We start from the raw sequence: 22,493 nt of genomic DNA, 5'->3' as shown, positions 1-22,493 counted from the left end.
CTGAACGCCGGTTTGCTCTGTTTGCAGCGCGCCCAAACCGCGCACGGGCGAGCGCGCCACCCGATTGGCCGCCCAGGCCCACGGCGCTACGGTACCGGACAGCCAGGCGCCGAATAATACCGCGCTGTGGAGCTGCGCCGGAGTTGTTGTGTCTTCTCTCCGCAGAATTTTTGATCAGGACACCTTCATCCAACAACCCGGCTGCGCTCCCTTTGTCGCCGTTCGCCTGCCTCCTCCTTTTGTCTTTTGCTGGTCATTGCTGTTCTCTGTGATTATTTTTCAAAAGTATTCGTTCACGATGCTGTCAACTCTGAGAATTGCCAGCCGCACTGTTGCGGTGAAGGAAACCGGCGTGCGCATTCTTGCTTACCGACAAGCCTCCACCTGGGCCAATGTGCCCCAGGGACCTCCAGTATGACCATTCTGCGGCGTGTCCAGCTCGGTAGAGGTCCAATGGCTAACAATCGAGCTTCAAAGGACGGCATTTTGGGCATCACAGAAGCTTTCAAAGCTGATACTTTCAACGAGAAGATCAACCTCGGTGTCGGTGCTTATCGTACGTTGTTAGACCCACAGCTGCGCCCGTGCCCAACAATAACAATAATTGCTAACAATTGGTTTTACCTAATCGCAGGCGACGACCAAGGAAAGCCATACGTCCTCCCTTCCGTCAGAGCTGCCGAAGCTAAGATTGTCAACTCGAAGCTGGATAAGGAGTATGCTGGGATCACTGGTGTTCCTTCTTTCATCAAGGCCTCTTCGGAGCTTGCTTATGGAGCCAACAGCGCCGCCGTCAAGGAAGGGCGCATTGCCATCACACAGTCCATTTCGGGCACCGGTGCCCTGAGAATAGGAGGCGCTTTCTTGGAACGATTCTACCCCCATGCAAAGGCCATTTACATTCCCAACCCCAGCTGGGCCAACCATTCCGCTATTTTCAAAGATTCCGGACTCAAGGTCGAGAAATACAGATATTACAACAAGGACACAATTGGCCTTGACTTCGAGGGCTTCGTTGCTGACTTGAAGGCCGCCCCTGCGAACAGCGTTTTCTTGCTCCATGCTTGTGCCCACAACCCAACTGGAGTTGATCCCACCCAGAAGCAGTGGACTCAGATCGCTGAGATTATGAAGGAGAAGGGCCATTTGGCTTTCTTCGATATGGCGTATCAGGGCTTCGCAAGTGGAGACATCAACCGCGACGCTTTTGCTTTGCGCCACTTTGTCCAGCAAGGCCAGCCTGTTGTCTTGTCCCAAAGCTTTGCGAAAAACATGGTAAGCTTTGCCAATGCTAATACATGAACGTTGTGGCGTTGACTTGAGCTTGTATGTAGGGCCTCTACGGTGAACGTGTTGGCGCTTTCTCTGTTGTCTGCGAGTCGGCTGAGGAGAAGCAGCGTGTTGATTCCCAGATCAAGATTCTTGTTCGCCCTCTGTACTCCAACCCCCCCATTCACGGCGCCCGTATCGCTTCCACAATCATGAACGATGCCACCTTGAACCAGCAGTGGCTTGGCGATCTTAAGGGTATGGCCGACCGTATCATCGAAATGAGAGCTCTTCTCAAGAAGAACCTTGAGGCATTGGGAAGCAAGCATGACTGGAGTCATATTACCAACCAGGTATATTTTTCTTGGCGTGACTCTATTAGGAATAAAATATCAGCTGCTAAAGAGATTGTAGATCGGCATGTTCGCCTACACTGGTCTCAACCCCGAGCAGATGGAAAAATTAACCAAGGAGGTCAGTATGCCCCTCTTCTCTTTGACATGAACACTGTCTGACAGCGTCCGTCCAGCACTCCGTTTATGCCACCAAGGATGGCCGTATCTCCGTCGCCGGCATCACCACAGGCAACGTCAAGCGACTTGCAGAGTCCATCTACAAAGTCACCGGCTAAATGCGCCGGCCAATTTATGACGTCAGGTTTCCTTATTGTAATGACACTTGATAGATTGGGCTCTTACTAGATGGTTACGGTTCTTTTTTTCTCATGTACTCCTAGGTTCTATTTGTGGCTCTTTTCTAGCGGTTTTGTTCCTTGGTTTTAGGCAAACTTGGCCGGGATCATTCTCATTGACAACTATTCTCTACTTATTGAACTTGCTGCTCCTCCCCGCGACCGTCAGCTGCATGGCGTGAGCGTGGAGCTAATCCCGGCCCACACCCGGCTAAGTACGAATACGCCGCCCGCTATCCGAATACGGGCGGCTGTTTTTTGTAGGCCGAACAGTAGTAGGAGTGAGCTCCAAAGTCGCTTCTTTGTAGCCCAAAGGAATGGCGTAGTCAGAATGGGCTGCCCACTCCAGGCAGCAGGATATTTTGGCTGGGTCCTCTCCCCAAAACGCATTGCTTCGACTATCACATGTGTGCTCACAGGATGCCGAACCCGCCCTGCACTTCTGCAGCTAATTAGCCCGAGTGAGTAAGTCTTGCGGCGCCTTTTCTGCAGAGAACCAGTCTGGGCTGGCTCTGTGCGTGCTTGTCCCCAGCTATCTGAGGTTACATGGAAACGGCGGGGCGCCCCATACGTTCCGCCCGTACCTTCTGCTGGAGAGGTACAAGCCTTCTGGCCGCCCGCTGGACGTAGCTTGCCCCACGCGGTTGCATCACCAGAATTCGGCTCGGCTTCCACCTTCTGGACTTTGGAGCTTTTTTTTTTGGGACGCAAGCGCCCTTGTATTCTTATTATTTATTTAGCCCACTGCTCGCCCTGGCATTCTAGTTTGCAGCCAATCTCTCTCTCCCTATCCGCAGAGCCTGCGCGACCTCTTTATCCCTCTTCGCCTTTTGTCTCCCCTCCAGCATGACACTTTCAAACCTCCCAACCTCTGTGGGCAGGATTCTAGCCGTCTCGAGGTCCTCCTCGAGTGCGCTCTTGACCTCCTCAAACTTCGACATGTAAGCTCCTCTCATGGACCTCCCTTATCCCGTGCTAATTTTCCGCTTCTTCCGGTTCCACCCACCAGCCTACGCAACATCATCTTCCTCTTCTTCATGCTCCGTTTGACTCGACGATCCTTCTATACCATCCGTGGGCATGGGGTCATTGGTACTGTCTGTAATCTCTACAAAAAAATCGAGCTATACGTCGTCTCGATGGTTTTGCGCGCCCCCGGCGTCCGTGGCCAAGTCGACAAGCAAGTTTCAACTGCACTCACCAAACTCGAGGCAAAGCTCGCTCCCCAGGGACCTGGGATTACCAAATACAATGCTCTTCCAAAGCAGGGATGGACCTCTCAACAGATCCATGCTGAGCTAAACAAACTAGCAGGAATGGAGCATACTAGGTGGGAAGACGGACGGGTTAGCGGTGCTGTGTACCATGGCGGCGAAGACTTGTTGGAGCTTCAAACATGTGCTTGGGGACAGTTTGCCGTCGCTAATCCCATTCATCCGGACGTTTTTCCTGGTGTCAGAAAAATGGAGGCCGAAGTTGTCGCAATGGTGAGCTTCGTCCACCTTTTTTACAGATCATTACTTATAAAAATTAGGTGCTTGCATTGTTTAATGCACCAGAGGGTGGTGCTGGCGTCACAACGAGTGGTGGAACAGAATCCATTCTTATGGCTTGTTTATCTGCTCGTCAGAAGGCCTTTACTGAGCGAGGCGTCACTGAACCTGAGATGTAAGCTGTTATAACTACTCAGCATCGGCACCGTCAACTGACTGTCTCCCCCGCAGGATCATTCCGAATACTGCCCACGCCGCCTTTAATAAGGCAGCGCAGTACTTCCGCATTAAACTCCATTCAGTTGCTTGCCCTGGCCCAAATTTCACCGTTCATATCCCATCTGTCCGCCGCTTGATCAATCCTAACACTATTCTTTTGGTTGGATCAGCACCTAACTTTCCTCATGGAATTGTTGATGATATACCCGCACTGTCTCGCCTGGCCGTCTCATATAAGATACCCTTGCATGTTGACTGCTGTCTAGGATCATTTGTGATTGCATTTTTGAAGAAATCAGGCTTCCCTTCCCCATATGAAGAGCAGGGTGGGTTTGACTTCCGCCTTCCAGGAGTGACGAGTATTAGTGTTGATACACACAAATATGGTTTTGCTCCAAAGGGAAACTCTGTGGTGTTGTATCGCAACCGAACTTTGCGGAGTTATCAATATTTCATCCTTCCAGAATGGTCTGGTGGCGTTTATGCATCTCCATCTATTGCAGGATCGCGTCCGGGTGCGTTGATCGCCGGCTGCTGGACGAGTTTGATGGCCATAGGTGAATCGGGTTACAAAGAAAGCTGCCTACAGATTGTTGGTGCTGCTAAGAAGTTCGAACGATCGCTTCGCGAAGACCCTGTTTTCTCACGCGAACTCAAGGTCATCGGCCAGCCGATGGTTAGTGTGGTTAGCTTTGCAACTGCCACAACGGAAATTGATATTTATGATATCGCGGATGCTATGTCAGCTAAAGGATGGCATCTTAATGCTCTTCAGAACCCTGCCGCTATGCATGTCGCGTTCACCCTGCCCACGGCTAATGCTATTGATCAGCTTACCGCTGATCTACTTGGACTTGTTACTGCTCAGCGTGAAAAGATCAACGAGCGGAAACGCTTGGGCCAGAAGATAGAAAAGGTGCGGGGCGATACCTCCGCTCTATATGGTGTTGCGGGAAGCATCCCGGATAAGAGCATCGTGAGCCGTCTTGCAGAGGGCTTCCTGGATACACTCTACCACACCTAAAACGGATGTGAGTCTATTGTTTTTTGCTGCCAAAGTTATGGTCTCGCGCCAATGTGCTCTGGTGAAATTGGATGAGGATTGGGGCGTATAATAGATTGGATGCATTGTGGTGGGCGTTATAACTATCCTAGTCCTAGTTCTCTTGGAATTCATGTATTTTTATTTCGTCTCTGAACTTGCGTGATGAACCGACGGGCTTTTCATACCTAAGTCATGTACTCCGTAGCAAGAAGGAAAAAGAACTAAAATACAATATATTCCAAAAAAAGTGTGACTCTCAAAGTATTATACAATAACACATAGGGCATATATTCAAAAGGTGCGCTCCGCCTTGTGGCACCTTCAGAGATTACTCTCATCCTCTGCGACCATACGGAGTTCTACCGCGCGTTCTCCGTCTTCGAGTACCAGGAGGCACGGAGTACGGAGTAGAAGCGCACTGTGAGTGCCGCCCCTTTATCGACGCCACAAACCCCTAACTATCCCTTATGCCGGCCCCGCAACAGTATAGGGAGAATCTCATGTGTAATTTTCAATTCCCCTGAAAATCACCTGTCAAAAGGAATTTATTTTCACCCCACTTTCACCATCACAGCTCCCTTCTCTCCTTCCACATTTCCGCCCCCCTTTTCTCCATGTAATATCCCGGATCCGGCTTGCGCGCCAAATGCAGCTCCGCCTTGGTCAGCGGCTGATCAACCTCTTGTACGGCAACCAGTTCTTTGACTTTCATGATCTGGCCGGCAACGTCCTTTGAAACGGGGTAGAAGACGGTGTTCATACGTTTTTTTAGACCAAGGGCTTTGAGAACACCGGTGGTGCGGCGCGGGAGGCCGATGGCGGAGCGGAGGAGGGTGATGCGGAAGTATGTCATATTGTCTGGTTTCGAGATCGGGAGGGGCAGGACGGATGTGGAGTGTCGGTTTTGTGGTCAGTTCAGAGGTCCTTTGTGTGTTGGGAAGTGAGAGTTGTGTTGTTGCGACGGAGGAGCTGGTGGACAAGCACGTGTCCAGTAGGTACTCTGATAACGTGCTTGTGTAGCCAGAGACTTCCTTTCCTTTCTTTGCACAATGTTAATTTGTCTTTTTGTGTCTTTGTGAGGTTTGTTGACGCGGATCTCAATTATGCACCCCAGATGTGCTTGGAACTCTGCAAATAGCAGCCAGTAACCTTCGCAGCCAGTGAAAACAAAGTTCAATGTTGTTACTTTTCTTTTTTGCCTGACAAACTGCCTCCTTTTGACCTCCCCCTCTTCTGATATCGCTGCCGAGTTCCTCTGCAATAGTTTGTTTCTCTTCCAACCAGAGTGCTGTGTGACGTGGATCAACGGGCAGGAGGGCAGGTTGGTTTCGCAATTCTGGCAGTCTAGTCACCTATCCGAGGCTCGAGTAATACGACTCTTTCAACAAGCCTTCCTCTCTTCTCCCGGCACCTTTTCTCTTCGTCGGCGTCCTCGCATTCTGAAGTTAGAAAGAAATTCAATTACCCGGAATATCTATTTAGCCGAGGAAGCCACTCCTCGATGACTAATACGGCCAAGCCCCGCCGGCGGAGCCTCCTGCCAGGCACCGTGTCTGTGGCGCAGCGACGAGCGGCCTTCGAGAAACAGCAGAACGACGTCGACGCCGCGAATCCAGAGCCGGAGGGCAAAAAGCGGTCTTTTCGCGCGCCCGGCAGGCTTCAGCGAACATTCAGCAAGCGTGGGCGGGCTAAAGACCCTGTCTCCCTGTCCGCCAAGAAGCAGGACTATCTCGCTCCAAGTGTTGTTGACTCTATACGATCGACGACTGAGGTCAAGTCTGATGAATCAAGCACAGCAACAACCAAATACCTCGAGGCTATCGCAGGTGCAGAAGACCAATCGAGTCCGACGAAACCTTCAGGTTCTACTTATACGTCGAAATTTTCGCTAACACGGTACCTGACCAAGTCCGTACGGCCCAAAGCACTGTTGAGATTCGGGACCATTACTGAGAAACCCGAGCCGATAACACACCGCAGCGAAACCAGTTCGTCGTATAGTTCTTGTTCTAGTGTTGAAGCATCTCGTTCTTCCGTGCAAACCCGTACAGATGAGATAACCGAGCCAGAGCCAACGCCGTTAGAGAAATCGGACACCGCTTCCGTTTGGTCCTCGCCAGATACCGTAGCTTCCTCTACCAATGCTTCCATATTCGATCGCATTTTCAGTCCCCCTCCCCATCCTATACTAGCTCCGCCAGCTCCCAAAATGGTGTCTCGATTTTACAAGCCAATGGTTGGCCAGACCAAGGAAGACGGTGGCCTCGCGCTCCCTAGGCTGGAAGACCTTCTACGCCACCCGGAAGATTTGGATAAAATTCCTGCGTTAAAGGCGGAGTACTCTAGGAAGAAAGCTGCTGTAGATTCTCAGCTTAGAGATGGTCTACGGGAACAACTCGAAACTGTTCAGCGAAGTCTGAATCAATTGAAGGAAGGTCAGAGACAGGTTCTCAAAGCCAAAGAAGAATTACGAACCGTGGATAGACTTTGCGCCGAGTCCAAAGCTGCTGTTGGCGACTTTGCACAAATCGATAAATTGGCCCGGATACATCGGAATTTTGAAGCGACAATAATGATGAAACAAGGGCTGGAGAGCTTTCATAATGAATTATCAGGAGTGGAAAATATGCTAAGAGAGGACGATGAGGATTTGGAGAATCAGCCGAATCTGCTGAACGCCCACATGGTGATCACACGGCTGAGGGATTTTCGGGATGAAGCTATGGATCAGATCTCAAAATCTGAGGACAAGAGTAGCGAATCAACATTACTTGAATGGTTTCAGGGACTGGATCCTGTTATTGATTGGTTCGATGACCACCTAGGAACGGCATGTATGAATATTATTCCACTTGTTCAATCGGACAATCGAAGCATGGTGGTTAGACTTGCCGTGGTTATTGCCAGCGAAGAGAAAAACGATGCAAAGGTCCAGGCATTACAAGATGCCCAAAAAGACCATGAATATTTAGCCGGCCGATTCAAGTCCATGAATATTGGCCCAAAAACGATCAGAGGATATAAGAAGAATTTCCTAAAGGCCATTGAATTTTACGCACAGGGTCAGTTTGACACAACTAAGGAGGCCTTCTTGGACGATCCAGACAAACTTGAAAAGAGTTTTAAGTGGTTTTTCAATGATTTATTCACTGTGAGGGAAGGAATGCAATCGCTTGTTCCCAAGAAATGGAAAATTTTCAAAACTTATACTGATATATACCACAAAATGATGCATGACTGGCTCATTCAATTCGTTGATGATGATCAACTTGCGGCTGCGAATATGCTGGCAATCATCCACTGGAGCGATAAGTATTACGCAAAAATGGCCAAACTTGGTTGGAACCAATCTGATCTTGTTCCAAACGTTATTGATGACCGAGAAGGGGAACTGGTTCGGGATTGGCGAAATTTGATCATCAAAGCATTGAATGAATGGATGGAAAGAATGTTTACTGCGGATAAAAAGGCTTTTCTTGAGCGAGACATTGACGCTCTTGACACTACCCCTGATGGATATTTCCGTATAAAAACTCTTGGCGACATGTGGCGTATGCTACACGAGCAGCTTCTAGCTGCTGGCGCTTCGCAACGAACTGACGTCGCAGAAGGAGTGGTCGATGCAATGTTTCGTGCTCTGAAATCCCGGCAGTCCATATGGCAAACAATGATTGACGAAGAATGTGCCAAGTATAAATCTCCTAATGCGGAAATGGCTTCGGAAAACAAAGGATTTCAGCAACTGCAGGACTGGCTCATTGCTGTTGCAAATGACCAAATTGCGTGCATTGATGATAATGATGTCTCAGGCCAAATTAGCTATGTCACTCGCTTTCGGCGCGATTTTGATACATTGGTCACTGAGAAATATCTCGCCACTCGTGCAGACATGGAGCTTAACGTCTTGCGAAACGGCTACGTTGACTTTAGTACCCACTGTATCACATTATTCATTGATCTTGTGTTTACCGTTGATTTCAAGACAACACTTCCCGAATTCTTCACGCCGAAATGGTACAACGAATTCGCCATGAAACGCATGATATCTACATTTGAGGACTATACGTCAGACTACCTTGCTGTGCTACATCCTTCCCTCCGTGACATCCTTGTTGAGGAATTATCCGACGAACTTCTCGTACACTATCTTCAATGCGTTCGCAACCGTGGCGCGAAATTCCGAAGACAAGATCCGTTCACGGAAAAATTCAAAGACGATATCCTCACTATCTTTGCATTTTTCAAAGAATACCCAGAGAGTTTTGCAACTACAATCAAAGATCGGTGGAGATTGGTTGATTGGCTTGTACGGTTACTCGAAGCTGACAAGGCGGAGGTGGTCAACGTGTACGAAGGGTTCAAGACCGAGTACTGGGATCTACAACTCTCATGGGTAGAAGCGGTACTGAGGTCTAGAGACGATTTCGAGAGGTCCATGGTTGGGGCTGTTAAAGCCAAAGCTGCGGAATTGTCAATCGAGCCAGGCCCCGAGACAATTATGGGACGAGTGAGGTGACGGCATTTTTCCATGGTCGCAGCCCACGGCGAGTGTATAATGTGGAGTTTGGAGTATACAGGATAGGCCTTTTTTAGTAAGGTTATCGTTTTTGTGGGCTGTAATTGTTAGATTCCTGGGTTGGAGATCAGTCGGTGCATTGTTTGGCCAGTGCTGCGCATATTTTAGATAGATTTTTTAAAAGATCTGTCACGATGCAATATTTTGAGACTTTTGCATAGGTAGTCATCATCAATCGTAAATAGCTAGTTATTTCAACTTGCTTAGTTGTCACATAATTATATCGTTTGTCTAATTCAGCTTTCCAAAAAATATTTTTCTCCAACAGGTATGTAAGCCTGACCCAAAGTAGGGCCTCCTTTTGTCGGGTCATCAAGAACAGGCTTTGCCCCCATTTCACAGATACATACCCGATCGATGACAATATCATTTGCCCAGACGAACGGCTGTTTTGTGTCGTGTAGTTCATTTTGAGAGTCTTCCTGGTGTAGGGAGTCCCCTCGAGAGTGGGAGGGTGGATCTCCAAACACGGCAAGCAATTCGGCTGAGTTAAATTTGTATTGTTCTCCCCTTTTGCCTCTTGATTGTTGATTCCGGCGGCCTTTGACATAGATAGTATTGGCAACTGTGGCATGAAGAAGTAAAGGCCTTGGAATCAAGCCTTCTTGCTTTTGCGATCCAGGGCACTCGGTTTGTATAAGGGTATTCTCTTGGAAGTTCTCTCCCGGTTCACTGCGTTCACCGGCACTTTTTATACCATGAGATTTTGTTCCCTTGGGGGCCTTGATCATTTCACAGTGCATAAACCCCGCCTCTATAAATTTGTTGCGAAGTTTGACACCGAGTGGATAAAGGCGGGAGGTCGTGTCTAACGGATGTGCGTGAAGAATTGTCGTAGAACGGGTATTTGGAAGGGCTTTTAAAGAAGTCAAATCAACCGTCAGGGGCAGTGAAGGGGTATCAGATGCTATAATGCTAGCTCGCCCCGAATCCTCAGTGTACACCATTTCGGTTTCCACCTCTCGCAGCAACCCGTTGATATCTAGAGATTGAAGAAATCCCAGGGCTTCTTCGAGCCGCTCTCTCGTTCCAAGACTCATTACACCCAAGGTTAGATGCAAAGTGCCCAGTGGCCTTATCGCATCATCGGGAACAAGAGGCACGCGCACCACATGCCCACTAGCCTCTGCCCTGCTGGCAGCGGGGGGGCTTATGAGCGGGATTTTTGATTTGAATTCATTTAACGAGCTTGCGAGCTGGGTGGCAGAAGATTGATTAACTAGTGGAAAGCAAAGGAAATGGGTCAGAGGGGGCCTTTTGTTGGTATTTTCCTTTTTGGCATGGCCATGATGGCCTTTGTATTTCTTATCACTCATGTGGATGGGATAGTCGACCTGTAGCCGGTGAGCGTGTGCTCTCCTACCAGAAATACGGCAGAGAAGCTGCGGCATCCAATGTTGACCCTCTCGTTTAGAGTAGGGTCATACTCGGGCTCAAGCTTGCATCACGAAGCCAAATATATTAGAATGTCCTCCAAAATGAAGCAATCCAAGTGCCGTCGCTGGCAGAGGTGAAACGGATATCAAAATGACGTTGAATACTTGTGGATACCGAGTAAGTGTCGATCCTGAGGCTAGGGAGCGTAGATAGCGAATAGAATCGAACACAGATGGGTTGTCTGGATGATGTTTCAAGCTTAATGTTGGAGCTCTCCAGGTCTCTTCCAAGATCGGCAACTCAAATCCACACCATAACTAACTACCCAGTTCACACCAAACTCCAACAATTCCTTTCTACAACAGACTCCGAACAAAATCACAAATTTCACCAAATCCCTCACAAATGCTATCCCGAAACTCCCACAGAGCTCTCAGCTCCCTCTCTCGCAGCCTGCCAGCTTCCGCAACCGCAAGCGTGACGCCATTCCTACCTCGTGCCATTCCCAGAATACCCCCATCTCGCACATATCAGCGTCCAATCGCACGCCCGTTCCACTGCACACCCGTACGTCCTAAAGGCATTACACCAGAGTCGTCAGATCCTACGCCGCCGAGCCCAGAACCAAGCGATATCGCCGGAGTATCACCACATGTCGTTGAGCCTTCACCGTTGACGGATGAGCAGTATCGTGACTATTCGGAACATTATTTCAATGTGTTATTAATGGAACTTGAAAAGGCTCAGGAAGAGGGCTCAGAGACTGAAGCCGAATACAGTGTACGCGACTCCACATATGATTCAATGTTTCATGCCCTGGGCAAATGGTGCTCTCGAAATTCAATTGTGATTACTGATTTTTATGCAGGCTGGCGTCCTTAACGTAAACGTCCCCAGCATTGGAACATATGTCCTCAACAAGCAACCTCCTAATAAACAAATATGGCTAAGCTCCCCCGTGTCTGGTCCAAAACGCTACGACTGGGTTGTGCAAGGTGATTCTATGGGCGAAAAAGAAGGCACAAGAGAGTACATTGGTGGGCAGTGGATCTATCTCCGAGACGGGTCCAATCTCACAACATTATTAAACGAGGAACTGGGCATCCGTATGGAGTATGACATCTATGAAAAGGACCGAGAATGAAGGCAGCCAACTTAAATAATCATCGCGAGGCATATTGGGAGAATATGGTGGGATTTTGAACGTTTATCGTACACTTGGGCTTCTATTCGTACCATTATATTATTCGGAATTCTTAAGGGTAGTGCGACCATTACGAGCATCGAGAAATAAATATCCCGTTGACAGCGCAACAGGAAGACCATAGACCCTAACAGTCAAAGCTAGCACAGCATTCGATGTATTTCAAAGTTTCGAACAATCTGCTATGTCCGGAGTAAAAACTCTCAGATTCATTGCTAAACAGATGAGGTTGTCGTTATTGATGGTATTCTTCGCGGCGGCATGGCTAGTCCCTCCAAATACTCCGCAGTATTGTATTCCATAGAAGTGAATTTCGCCAATATATAAGATTTGGCTTTCATAGAGCGGGGGGCGTTTAACGGCCTGCCCTCGACTCGGCGAGGAAGCGACTTTTTGGCGCTCAGCAGCCTTGTACCGGCAAATGTCGTGCTCTTAGACTTGCACTGTCGCGATAATTTTTAAATATCCAGTATACCACACGAGGTTCACGGTGAAGCGTTCGTCAGTAGGTAGATGCTGTATTTACGCCTGGACCGCCACGGTAGCTAGACTAGTATCGTCTTCATTTTCCTTCGGTAAATCATCCTAGCAAAATACCCTTTGTCAGTTTACATTTTAGCCATCCATGTGCATAAATTGTACATACCAAATCGAAAATTACCCTGATCATCAAGCTACAACTCGGACAAACTGCGATTTCCTCTCCATCTCTGAGATCTGCAATCCCGATCTCAAACCTATCACCACAGGGACACGGAAAATGATAGATTTGGAGGGTAGGGTCAAAGGTCATGTCTTCGATTTCGATTTCGTCGTAAATGGATATGCCGTCGGCCATGATGATGACGAGGTGGCGGGGTTGTGGTTCGGTGGAGTATTGGGTTTCCTCTGCGGTGGTGGGGCAATATCAGAGTGTCGAGAAGAAATTCAAGATAAATATCACCTTCTATCTTGAGTTGTAGAGTTGTTGAGGAGCGGTGGGTTGCGTTGAGAATGCTGTGGTCTTTTGATGGCAAACGAAGACTCAACTTTTGGCGATAAAAATTTAAAGTTTCTTGGATTTAGTGCCAAGCTATTCTGCCGGATAAAGGCGGCGAAGGTCAATCACGATATCAAAATATCAAGGAATGGAAGAAACGAACAATCATATGGGGGGCGGGCGGATAGAGTCAAAGCACTGTCTAGATATCATTCGTCCCCACCAATTCTCTTAATCTCCATCTTCACGTTTTCAACCTCCTTTGCCAGCGCCGCGTACCGCCTGGCTATGTCTGCCATAGTTCCGGCTCGAGGTGCAGAAGAATCGGCGGCTTCATAAGCTTCTAGTTGCTTCAGGGCATTCCTCTCGCGTTCTCTTAGATGGACACGCGTATCGTGCAGATGTCTCCGATAATTCTGCAGTGCTTCAATGGTTTCAGGTGTGTAGATGGTTGTGAGGATATCTCGTTGAATGAGCCTAGCGAAATAATTAACCATTAGCATTCTCAAAATCATCGCTTACACTTATCAGCATAAGCACAGAGAAGAAACCGGACACATACTTAACCTTCCCATCTAGACCTTCCGCGACAGCCGCCAAATATTCGGCTCGAGCTCTCCCCGCCCTCGCCAGCGATCCATGCTTCGTCCTTTCTAGAACCTGCACCATACGCTCCATTACCATCGTATGCGCCGAAAGAACTTCTGCCGCAGTGACTGTCATCTGCCTCTGAGCTGCCAGCAGCTCTACCATTTGTGTCGTCCGGAGGTTGCGCAAACGACTCGCTATCTGCGAGGATAGCGACGCCTGGCTGAGGAGCACCGCAGATGAAGCAGGTTTGAGTGAGAGGGGGCGCAGACGACTGTCAGCAACAGTGCTGGCGTTGCGAGTCTGTTGTGGAATGCGAGATTGGTGATTGTTGCCTGCTTTACTGGCAAGGGTTCGAAGGTTCGCGATATCCTCGGCGAGCTTCTGGCGTATGGCGGGTACGATATTTGGAAGCTGGGCGCTAAAAGCGTCAAGGTCGGGTTGCAGAAGGGCAAGAGTGTCATCGTTTTCGTCATTTTTGTTGTTTGCCGGTGTTGAGTGGTTGAGATAGAGGGCGATGACGGCAACAAGGTCGCGTAGCTGTTGTTACTTATAAAACATTAGATTTGTAACAAGTAAAAAGCAGAAACGGGAAAGCATCTCATACGTGCCTCATCAGGCAAGCCGTTCTTCAAGTCGTACGGCAGCTCACAGACAACGCGGCTTAAAATGCGCCTCTTCGCGGAGAGAATTTGGCGCTTCTTCAGTTCCTAGGGCTTCAAAATTAAAGTCAGCCTCACTGGAGATATGGTAGCCGGCGGTGCGATGCCACGGACGCGTTTGGCACCTAGAAAAGCTATAATAGGGAGTACCGACGGCTTGAACTTGTTTACGCGGCCCATCGCCTTCGAGCGCACGAGTTGAGCCATCCGGATTGAGAATTGATGTTGTTAGTTGCTGGTGGAGAATTTTAAATTGCGGATTATCATTGAGTATGGCTGGATCGCACTGAGGCAGCATGTTGGCCGTTGGCCGTTGGCGCGCTGGATGTTGAAGTGGAGGAGAACTGTGAGCTGGTGATGTTTCTAGATGTGGTTGGTTGCTGGCCGAATCAACAAGCCAACAGGGATACATATACAACACAAGACGGAAAAAAGTGATAACACACTATATCATTACCCTTATCATACATAATTTTCGCATGTGCCCTTTTAATGCACCCTGAATACATCAATAACACCGATTCCCTTTTTCCGTGCCTTTTATGACATGTCGTCGACCCCATCTGATGAAGAATGATACAGCAATGCAGCAAACCAAACGCAACCCGAATGGATGAAGATGCGAAACATCCACCATCCCAAGCCATTGACAAATTCAGTAATCTGCCCAATTTTGAAAAAAAAAAGCCCGTCTCTAGGTCCTCAACGTGTAAATAGAAGCAAACGGGAAAGCAAAAAAATCGCTCACGACAAAAATAGAAAAAAATACTATTTACAATGCATCGCGAAGAAAGTCTCTGTGCTTGCAAGCTAATGACATGCAGCAATAAGAGTCTCCTTCCCTTCACGATACATCTATCGAGACAAAACAGAAGATAAGAAAGGGCGGATCGGATTGGAAAAAAAAGTCATTGGCGACGCGTAAATTCGTTGAGTGTTGGGCCATAAGCATCGTTGCGAATGGCAGATGGGAGTGGCATCGTATTTTAGGGTAAGGTGATCGTGGTTAGGGTTATCTAGAGGGGTCTGGAAGCGATTACTCCTCTTCGCTTTCTTCAGAGTCATCATCGTCACTACTTTCAGGTCTAGCCTCTTCGGAATGAGCTAAAGCAATATCAGCAACAGTTTTTAGAAGAAAAAAAGCACCTCTAATAGACGAACCTGGATCTGACGAATGACCGCCACCCTGGAACTTCGAAAGCGTCCCGGCGAGGCGGCCAATTTGTGCTTCTTGTTCATGTGCGTTCATTGGTTTGTTCTTCTTGGGCTTGGATGGAATTGGTGCTGGCAGGGGCTCAGGCGCTGGCTCATCAAATTCGAATGACCCCGGGCAGTGTTCCCTCACAAAGTCCAGAAGAAGTAGTAGAACATGATTTGGAAGCTCATCGATATCAAGCTCGACCTCAGCTTGATCAATACCCTAGCATGAATGTCAACATAATAGAAATTGGGAAACGGTGTGGGAGTATCTCACAGCAAGCGAAGGCACTTCACTTTGGATAATGTTGAGTGCGTCGTGAACTTTATTTTCAGGCAAAGTGCTAATGCCATTTGATATGACCTGCTTCTCCCGGAAGGTGATCCAGCGCTGCTTTTCGGGTCTGGATGCTTTGGTTCTCTTATCCTTTTTCAACGGCGGTACCTTCTTATTATCCTTTTTACCAGATTTTGGCTTGCCGGCTTTCTTGACAGGAGGAGTCTTCTTCTTTTTCTGACGAATCGCTTCCACCTGCTTGGACATTTCGGCAATTTGCTTCTGTAAAGCCTGCAGCTTCTCGTGTTCTTCGTCATCGTTGCTTTCTTCATTGTCACTGGCTTCATTCTCCGAACTGTCACTCTGATGGGATGGGTCATGGGCATCAAGCCAACGGCCCTTCTGGCTCCACTTAACATCAAAAATCTCTTCCAATTTTTTACCGGCATTATACGTGGGGTCTCCGGGAATATTAAATTTGTAGCAATTTTTTAGCATAAGCCGGAAATCGTTTTCCATTTCCTTGGCGTTTTCATATTGCCCGGTCTGGAGCTTTGTGCGAATTGTCGAAAGGTCCATCGGTTTCTTAATAATATTGTGATAAGTGGGTATATTCAATGCCACAGGGTCAACAGGTTGGTAAAACGGAGCAGCAAAATTATAGTGTTTAGGCTTATGCAATTCATCCACCACTTCCTCACAGAATTTGAGCTCCCAATGGAACTTTTTCTTTTTCGGTTTAGCGCTATAGGGGAGATCTCGATTTTTGGGGGGGTGAATAGACCGCTTGGGACGGCCATCCACCGCATTAGAATCTCGTCGAATCAAAGGGAGCCCTTCTGGGCCAAGAGCAAAGGTGGTAGGAGACCCGGCTTTACTGGCCTTCGAAGCAGTCGCTTTTACCTGACTTTCTCGCCGGGCTGGTTGAGTTTTGCTTGGAGCAGTGCTTGCCTTCTTAGCTTTCTTCTCGGCGGCAGTGGGCTCCACCTCGTTAGGACCTGGAAGCTTGATGAGATGCCGCAGCCAATTCTCTTGCAGTTTCAATCCTTCGACGGTGACAACATGTTCTGAACCATTGAAAGCTAGGGAGTTGTCAATCATTAACTTGAAATCCGCAGAAATTTCATCAATAGTTTTGTAAGTACTACTCTTTAACTTGTCCTCCATGGAATGCATGTCCATGGGGTTCTTTACGATAAGTGGGTAGCTAGGAATGTTGAGCTTGACAGGATCGACAGGGAGTCTGAAAAACCGCGCATCATGGGTTCTTTTTAAAGCAGCAAGTGTACGAGTCAAAAATTTGGTTTGTAAAGGTGTAATGGCCATAGAAGTCGAAGGAGTACTGTTGCTAAGCGCCGTTGTCTCTTCTTGGCCCTTTTCGGGCACAGAGGTTGTTGCAGATGGTACTTCTGGAATCTTGAATTCTGCTTCGTCTGTTTTCGTACGTTTTGCAGCAGGCTCATCATCTTCATCCTCTTCTCTTTCGCGGGACACTTTGACTGGTGATAAAGGTGGTGCATCCGGCATCGATTGGTCCTGGTTTGTGGGCGGCACGGAGACGGAAGGCTGAGGTTCGCTTGATTCAGCCATTGGCGCGGTTGTGGGGGGCGAGATTGGTTGTGGAAGTATTTGTTTCTCTGCGTCAAGTACCAATGCTGCTGGATCTTCTTGCGTCGCTGCTGGGGTGATTACTTGCTCACTGGGTTCGTTTGACGACATAGGCGGCAGTTGCGCATCCGCTGTAACGGCATTTTCATCTTCTGCCGTCATCTTCTTCTCTTCTGCGACTGCCAGATGGTCTTCCGGGGAATGCACTGCTTCAGAATTTAGGGAGGTGTGTCCGTTTATATGATCGCCACCTAGTTCTTTGGGGTGTTCAGGCGAGGCAACTAAAGACTCTTTTCTACCATTTGGTAGAGAGCCAGTATCTTCTAATGCTGGAGATAACCTGCCGTTGGCACCGGTAACAAGGTGATCAACCTTTTGCTGCGTAATTGTGTCTAGAGACACTGTGGGCAGCTCATTGCTCCTATCCCCATCCAGTCAGTCTAACAGCAAGTTCGATTCGCATTGAGTTGGCATTCACTTACCCAGGAGCGGCTGGGACTGCTGTAGCCTCACCAAGCGAGAGAGGTTTAACTCTGTCCTCAAGGGACGTCGTTTCTGGCGGCGGAGTCGCCATAGTGGAAAGAGCAAGTCACGTGTCGATAAGTTGGGCAGGGGCTCAGGCGCGATAAGAGCGAATAAGTTGGTCCACTTTTGGACGGTAAGAGGCGCGGCGCGTCCTGAGCAAGGGATAAGGAGAGGCGCCAAGAGGAGTAATAATAATAAAGAAGAGCAAGACGGTTTCGGGAATAATGTTGTGATGCTCAAAGCAACACACTCAGCTGAACAAGATATCAGATCAACGAAGAAGGTTAAAGGGTCTATGCAGGAACAGGAAGTGAAAAATGGTCAAGAATCTGAGTTTCGACTAAATCACAGACGCGGGTCCAGACAAGCACGGCAATAAAAACAAAAAAGAAGCAAAGTCGGGAGAAACCTGGTCGCGCTTTTTATATTGCCAAGCGTGGTCACGTGCGATGACGGAAGAAAGCAAAACAGGCGCTGATTGGCTGCGCAGGGACGGATGTACCGCGATCCAAAAAAAAAAAAGAATCCTGCGGTCGCGCAGAGGTTGATGCCGTCGGAAAGTCGGTAGTAGAAAGCAAAAGATAGACAGAAAAACAGGGAAGAAATCAAAGGGCGATGAAAACTGGGTGTTTGGCGTGGGAAGTATGTTGGGAACAGTGGTATACAAGGCGTGGGTATGTATCGACGAAGTAGTTACTTGGATACGTGGTGGGTATGGGAGAACGGAATAATTCAAGAACAAGCGGAAATCGGGGACCTGCGTGGCAGCAAGGTTTTGCGGCAGGGGCAGTAGGACGTACCGTGGAGGTCGGTGGGCGGTGGCGAGTGGTGGTTGGTGGAGACGGTCGGGGGGTGCGTGGACGGAAGACGCGAGGCGAGAAAGAGAGGAAGAAAACAGAGGAAATTCGGAGGGGGGTGCTAGAATCCTTAAGTACGGAAAGGGCTTTTTGAGCTTTCAAGGGATTTATGACAGCCTGCTGCCACTAGCCTCGGATGACGAAGCTAAAGCGGGCGATCCTGGTAAGTTTGAAAGTAGCGTGTCTGATTGGCTGCACCCCGGCTTCCCAGCGCCGCCGCCCGTGCTTATTGGCCGGCGTGGCGGAAGGCGCGCCCCACTTAGCTCTGTTTTGGGACTCTGGGTAGCGGTAACAGGCCGTACGGTCACGAAAGAACGACGCAAATGGTTTGCTTCGCCACACGGACCTAATCGCCGTATTGTGCTGGAATGCTGGAACAACACGCATTGACGCTACATTACACAGGCAGCACACTTGCACGCGAATTTTGCCGCTTCAGGAGACGTCGGCAGGGAGTAGATGACGCGCGCAGTCGCTGTCCGGACGCGCTCCAAGCACCAGTGCGCATACCCTGCGTTGCGGGATAGCGCCAGCTTCGTGGAACCACGTCCAGAACATCCTTCCAGCCATCCCAGACGAGTTCGGCGCGCACGTGACTCCTACACGTTCGCCTGCATCCTCTCTCGCAGACACCTGGCAGTCAGGGCATCACTGTAGGACAGGCTTGCGGGGACAAACTGGGCGAGATGTCATAAGTGTGCAAGTCCAAACTGAAAATGATGCAGCCCTGCCGTGTTGACAGATCGCCTCAAAGAATAGCCCAGAGATTTTTTTTTTAAACTTGCATCGGATAATCTGATAGGCAAAACGTATCTCCGGCAGATCCGCTTTTTTTCGTTTGCGGTAAGAAACTCCGTAGCTTAAACTTCCTTTCACCAAACCCAAAGTGGCGTAGCGTACTTTGAGTATCAACATTTTTTTCGCACTGGAACTCAATCAGCACGCAGGAAGTTGAGCTTTCCGTCTGGTTGATGGCGACCGCGCAGGATCTAATTGAGCCTTTGCGTTGAGTCTTTGCCTGACCCAGAGTCCAATCGCAGCTTCTGTTCCCTTTCTCTCCTTCTTATTTATTCCATTTCTGTACCTGAATTTCTGTTTCCAAAATGCCGAGCAAGAAACACTCACGCGGGCCGGTGTCGAAGATCTCCTCTGCTGCTGACCCAGCGTCCTCGGGGACCAAGACGGCCGCAAACAAGTTATCGGTGATTCGCTCCGCCTTTTCTCCTTCTGAATACCAGCTGGCGCTCTTTGCCTCGGTCATTCAGGGCTTGGATGCTCATCATTTACGCATACATGATATCAATACTGGCCGGTTACGTTGCGACCATGCTGTGAACCCGAAGGAGTCTATTACTTCGTTGGACTGGGGATACTTTGGCGATTTGCATGATGACAGGGACCAACACTTGAAGAAGAAGCGCAAGCGGAACTCGGGTGTCAATGGCATTGTTGATGTATCAGAGACAAGCGATGCCGTGGTCGCGTTTGGTACAAGTTCTTCGGAAATCCGAATGTTCTCTCCTGCAGAAGGAAAGGTTGTAGGTGTCCTTACAGGTGGACATGAAAGAGGAATCAGGGACTTCAGGTTCACTGTGCAGAAGCCTGCCGAAGAAGGGTGGAGTATTGGTGGAGATGGTAAACTCATCCAGTGGAATTTACAAGATGGAAGCGTTGGAAGGTATGAATGCAAAACGTCTTAAAAAAAATTCCCCCTTTGTTATTCTCATTTTAATCTGATGTTCTTCTAGAGTCATCACTTTGCCTTCCACTGCTGTTGGAGCCCTAGCATCCCCGGTTACATCCAACCCCCCAGTCCTATGCGCCTCACAAACGCCATACCTTATAGACCTGGAAAATGAGAACCAAAATGGCCCAATATCGTTTAGTGCTATGCGAAATACCGTTCATACGCTGATATCTTCTTCGAATGATCTTGCTTCCCTCTCCGAACAATTTCTGGCTGCCGACTCGGATCGCTACATAAATTTATTTGACATTGAAACGAGAAAATTGCTTGGCTCATTAGTTACTGATAAAGAAGTTGAATCCGTGGCATTGTACCCTGCTACTCCAAAGTCATCGCGGAGTAAAAATGCTTCAACAGCCTCAAGATCTTCATTGTTTCAGAAACAGCTCCTGGCAGCTGTGACTCGAGATGGAGTGGTTGAGCTATTCTCGAAACCTTTCTATCATGTTAATGATTCTAAGTCCACAACTTTAGCCAGTCTTAAGTCTCGCCTCAAGGCTTCTACTCGTCGGTCAGAGGCGGCTATCAAGATCGTGAAACCAGACGCTTCTCGAACGGTTGTACCTATAATATCTGTTTCTTTTGACGGTCCTGACCTTGTTGTTGCATGGGTAGAGGCGGGTTCTAGTGTTGTTTTCGATAGGATACGGTGGCAGGAGGAGGATACCGAGAAGTTAATGCTTCATGGCGAAAGTGAGATCGTTCGCGGTAAATCTGCTTCGACCATTGGGTCAGCAATGCTGAATGGTGTAAAAAATATGGGGAAAACTCATGTTGACGAGTCACATGTGATTGTGGAACAGGGTGGTGTTGCTGAGGGTGTAAAAACAAATGGCCCCGAGGAAGAAGTTTCAGCATCCAGTGACGAAGAGGAACAGGCTTCGGATGAAGAGCAAGAACTCCTTGAAGCCCCTTCACCTTCTGGAGAGCTACAGAAAAAAGAAAGGGATGATGTTGACATGGAGGACATCGACGCTGAAGCACAAGAGGAAGAGGAAGAAGGAGAGCCGTCCTTTGGCGAGCTGCTACACGCTAACACAAAACATGTCGATGTGATAGCGGAACTCGAGGAAGCCAACACAGGAGCCCTAGTAACATCCCACCAACCGAAGACCCTTCAAAAAATACCGTCAGGTCTGTCTCTCGCCACCGTTCTCTCCCAGTCCCTTAAGACCAACGACAACAGCCTTCTCGAATCATGCTTCCACACCACTGACGTAAACATCGTCCGTGCAACTATCCAACGTCTAGACTCATCTTTGGCTGGAATATTACTTCAGAAACTCGCTGAACGTCTTTCCTCCCGACCAGGCCGCTACGGCCACCTATTGGTCTGGGTACAGTGGACATGTGTAGCCCACGGTGGCTCGATAGCCGGAAATACAGAGATACTGAACCAAATGTCTTCTCTATTTAAAGTCATGGATCAGCGATCTGCCAGTCTTCCATCCTTACTCCTGCTAAAAGGTAAGCTAGATATGCTCGACGCCCAACTCAGCTTGAGACGAAACCTCAATTCGAACCGAGAGGAACGCCGAGAAAGTGACGAGGAAGACGTCATCTACGTCGAAGGACAAGAAGATATACTCGAAAGTGACGACCAAGAACGCCTTGCCATCGAGGATGCGGGTTCGCGGCACGCCCGCGACATTGACATGGGTGACATGAGTGCTGGCGAAGAGGACGAAGAGGACGAAGATGACATGCCCATGGTAGTCAACGGCGTCGCGTCGGATTCTGAAGATGAAGAGGGCGACGATGAACTTATTGACGATGAGGCTATCGAGTCAGACGATGCTAGTGGGCAGGAGGGCGAGGAGGAAGAGGAAGACGAGGAAGATGAGGCTGAAGAGCAGGAAGATATCGGGAGCTTGGCTGACTTCATCGCTGATTCGGATGAAGACTCAGAGGCGGCGCTTGAGGCTCCTGTGCCAGTAAAGAAGCCTAAAGTTAAAAAAAGCAAATCGAGGGCATAAACTATCATGTCGATACCCACTAGTTATTATGATAATTTGTTGGCTTTTTTGCTTGGTCGGTGCCCTCCCCGCAGCTATATGCCTGCAATTCTTGCCTATACCTCCTTTTTTTCAGCTTTTTTTCCCCTTTGTTTTTTTGGAAAAAAGATCTGCTTGGGCACTAGGTAGTTATGCATCCATTTGATATTTCATCATTACCGTGT

The 22,493-nt window shown here is 48.7% G+C and overlaps 10 protein-coding genes across 10 annotated transcripts; 5 read left to right on the top strand and 5 right to left on the bottom strand.

Annotated features, from left to right (window-relative positions):
* Nucleotides 1-298: 298 nt before the first annotated feature.
* AAT1 (aspartate transaminase aat1) lies at nt 299-1,900 on the top strand (the record flags this gene model as incomplete). The annotated part of the gene is made up of 6 exons (XM_049253648.1): nt 299-412; nt 478-556; nt 635-1,275; nt 1,335-1,622; nt 1,684-1,743; nt 1,799-1,900. 6 exons carry the CDS (start codon nt 299-301, stop codon nt 1,898-1,900), a joined length of 1,284 nt encoding a protein of 427 aa, XP_049107468.1.
* A 906-nt stretch (nt 1,901-2,806) lies between these two features.
* Nucleotides 2,807-4,696, top strand: DPL1 (Dihydrosphingosine phosphate lyase; the record flags this gene model as incomplete). The annotated part of the gene is made up of 4 exons (XM_049253647.1): nt 2,807-2,901; nt 2,970-3,447; nt 3,495-3,628; nt 3,685-4,696. The coding sequence occupies 4 exons, from the start codon at nt 2,807-2,809 to the stop codon at nt 4,694-4,696; spliced, it is 1,719 nt and encodes a 572-aa protein (XP_049107467.1).
* Nucleotides 4,697-5,285: 589 nt separating this feature from the next.
* MRPL33 (39S ribosomal protein L33, mitochondrial) lies at nt 5,286-5,570 on the bottom strand (the record flags this gene model as incomplete). Its single annotated transcript, XM_049253646.1, has 1 exon — nt 5,286-5,570. One exon carries the CDS (start codon nt 5,568-5,570, stop codon nt 5,286-5,288), a length of 285 nt encoding a protein of 94 aa, XP_049107466.1.
* A 648-nt stretch (nt 5,571-6,218) lies between these two features.
* Nucleotides 6,219-9,233, top strand: SEC6 (SNARE-binding exocyst subunit S6; the record flags this gene model as incomplete). The annotated part of the gene is made up of 1 exon (XM_049253645.1): nt 6,219-9,233. The coding sequence occupies one exon, from the start codon at nt 6,219-6,221 to the stop codon at nt 9,231-9,233; it is 3,015 nt and encodes a 1,004-aa protein (XP_049107465.1).
* A 296-nt stretch (nt 9,234-9,529) lies between these two features.
* On the bottom strand, nt 9,530-10,609 carry LOZ57_004603 (uncharacterized protein; the record flags this gene model as incomplete). Its single annotated transcript, XM_049253644.1, has 1 exon — nt 9,530-10,609. The coding sequence occupies one exon, from the start codon at nt 10,607-10,609 to the stop codon at nt 9,530-9,532; it is 1,080 nt and encodes a 359-aa protein (XP_049107464.1).
* Nucleotides 10,610-11,075: 466 nt separating this feature from the next.
* Nucleotides 11,076-11,814, top strand: LOZ57_004602 (uncharacterized protein; the record flags this gene model as incomplete). The annotated part of the gene is made up of 2 exons (XM_049253643.1): nt 11,076-11,450; nt 11,539-11,814. 2 exons carry the CDS (start codon nt 11,076-11,078, stop codon nt 11,812-11,814), a joined length of 651 nt encoding a protein of 216 aa, XP_049107463.1.
* A 582-nt stretch (nt 11,815-12,396) lies between these two features.
* DPH3 (Diphthamide biosynthesis protein 3) lies at nt 12,397-12,712 on the bottom strand (the record flags this gene model as incomplete). Its single annotated transcript, XM_049253642.1, has 2 exons — nt 12,397-12,459; nt 12,521-12,712. The coding sequence occupies 2 exons, from the start codon at nt 12,710-12,712 to the stop codon at nt 12,397-12,399; spliced, it is 255 nt and encodes an 84-aa protein (XP_049107462.1).
* A 350-nt stretch (nt 12,713-13,062) lies between these two features.
* LOZ57_004600 (uncharacterized protein) lies at nt 13,063-14,057 on the bottom strand (the record flags this gene model as incomplete). The annotated part of the gene is made up of 3 exons (XM_049253641.1): nt 13,063-13,330; nt 13,416-13,981; nt 14,049-14,057. 3 exons carry the CDS (start codon nt 14,055-14,057, stop codon nt 13,063-13,065), a joined length of 843 nt encoding a protein of 280 aa, XP_049107461.1.
* Nucleotides 14,058-15,139: 1,082 nt separating this feature from the next.
* On the bottom strand, nt 15,140-17,759 carry BDF1 (transcription initiation at TATA-containing promoter protein; the record flags this gene model as incomplete). The annotated part of the gene is made up of 4 exons (XM_049253640.1): nt 15,140-15,207; nt 15,265-15,523; nt 15,578-17,606; nt 17,668-17,759. 4 exons carry the CDS (start codon nt 17,757-17,759, stop codon nt 15,140-15,142), a joined length of 2,448 nt encoding a protein of 815 aa, XP_049107460.1.
* A 1,911-nt stretch (nt 17,760-19,670) lies between these two features.
* UTP5 (Small subunit (SSU) processome component) lies at nt 19,671-22,290 on the top strand (the record flags this gene model as incomplete). Its single annotated transcript, XM_049253639.1, has 2 exons — nt 19,671-20,245; nt 20,316-22,290. The coding sequence occupies 2 exons, from the start codon at nt 19,671-19,673 to the stop codon at nt 22,288-22,290; spliced, it is 2,550 nt and encodes an 849-aa protein (XP_049107459.1).
* Between the last annotated feature and the right edge of the window lie 203 nt (nt 22,291-22,493).

This window comes from Ophidiomyces ophidiicola (genome assembly GCF_022830035.1).
Source record: "Ophidiomyces ophidiicola strain CBS 122913 chromosome Unknown scaffold_19, whole genome shotgun sequence".
In the NCBI taxonomy this organism is placed as follows: Eukaryota; Fungi; Ascomycota; class Eurotiomycetes; order Onygenales; family Onygenaceae; genus Ophidiomyces; species Ophidiomyces ophidiicola.
This window is presented reverse-complemented; position numbering and strand designations above follow the sequence as displayed.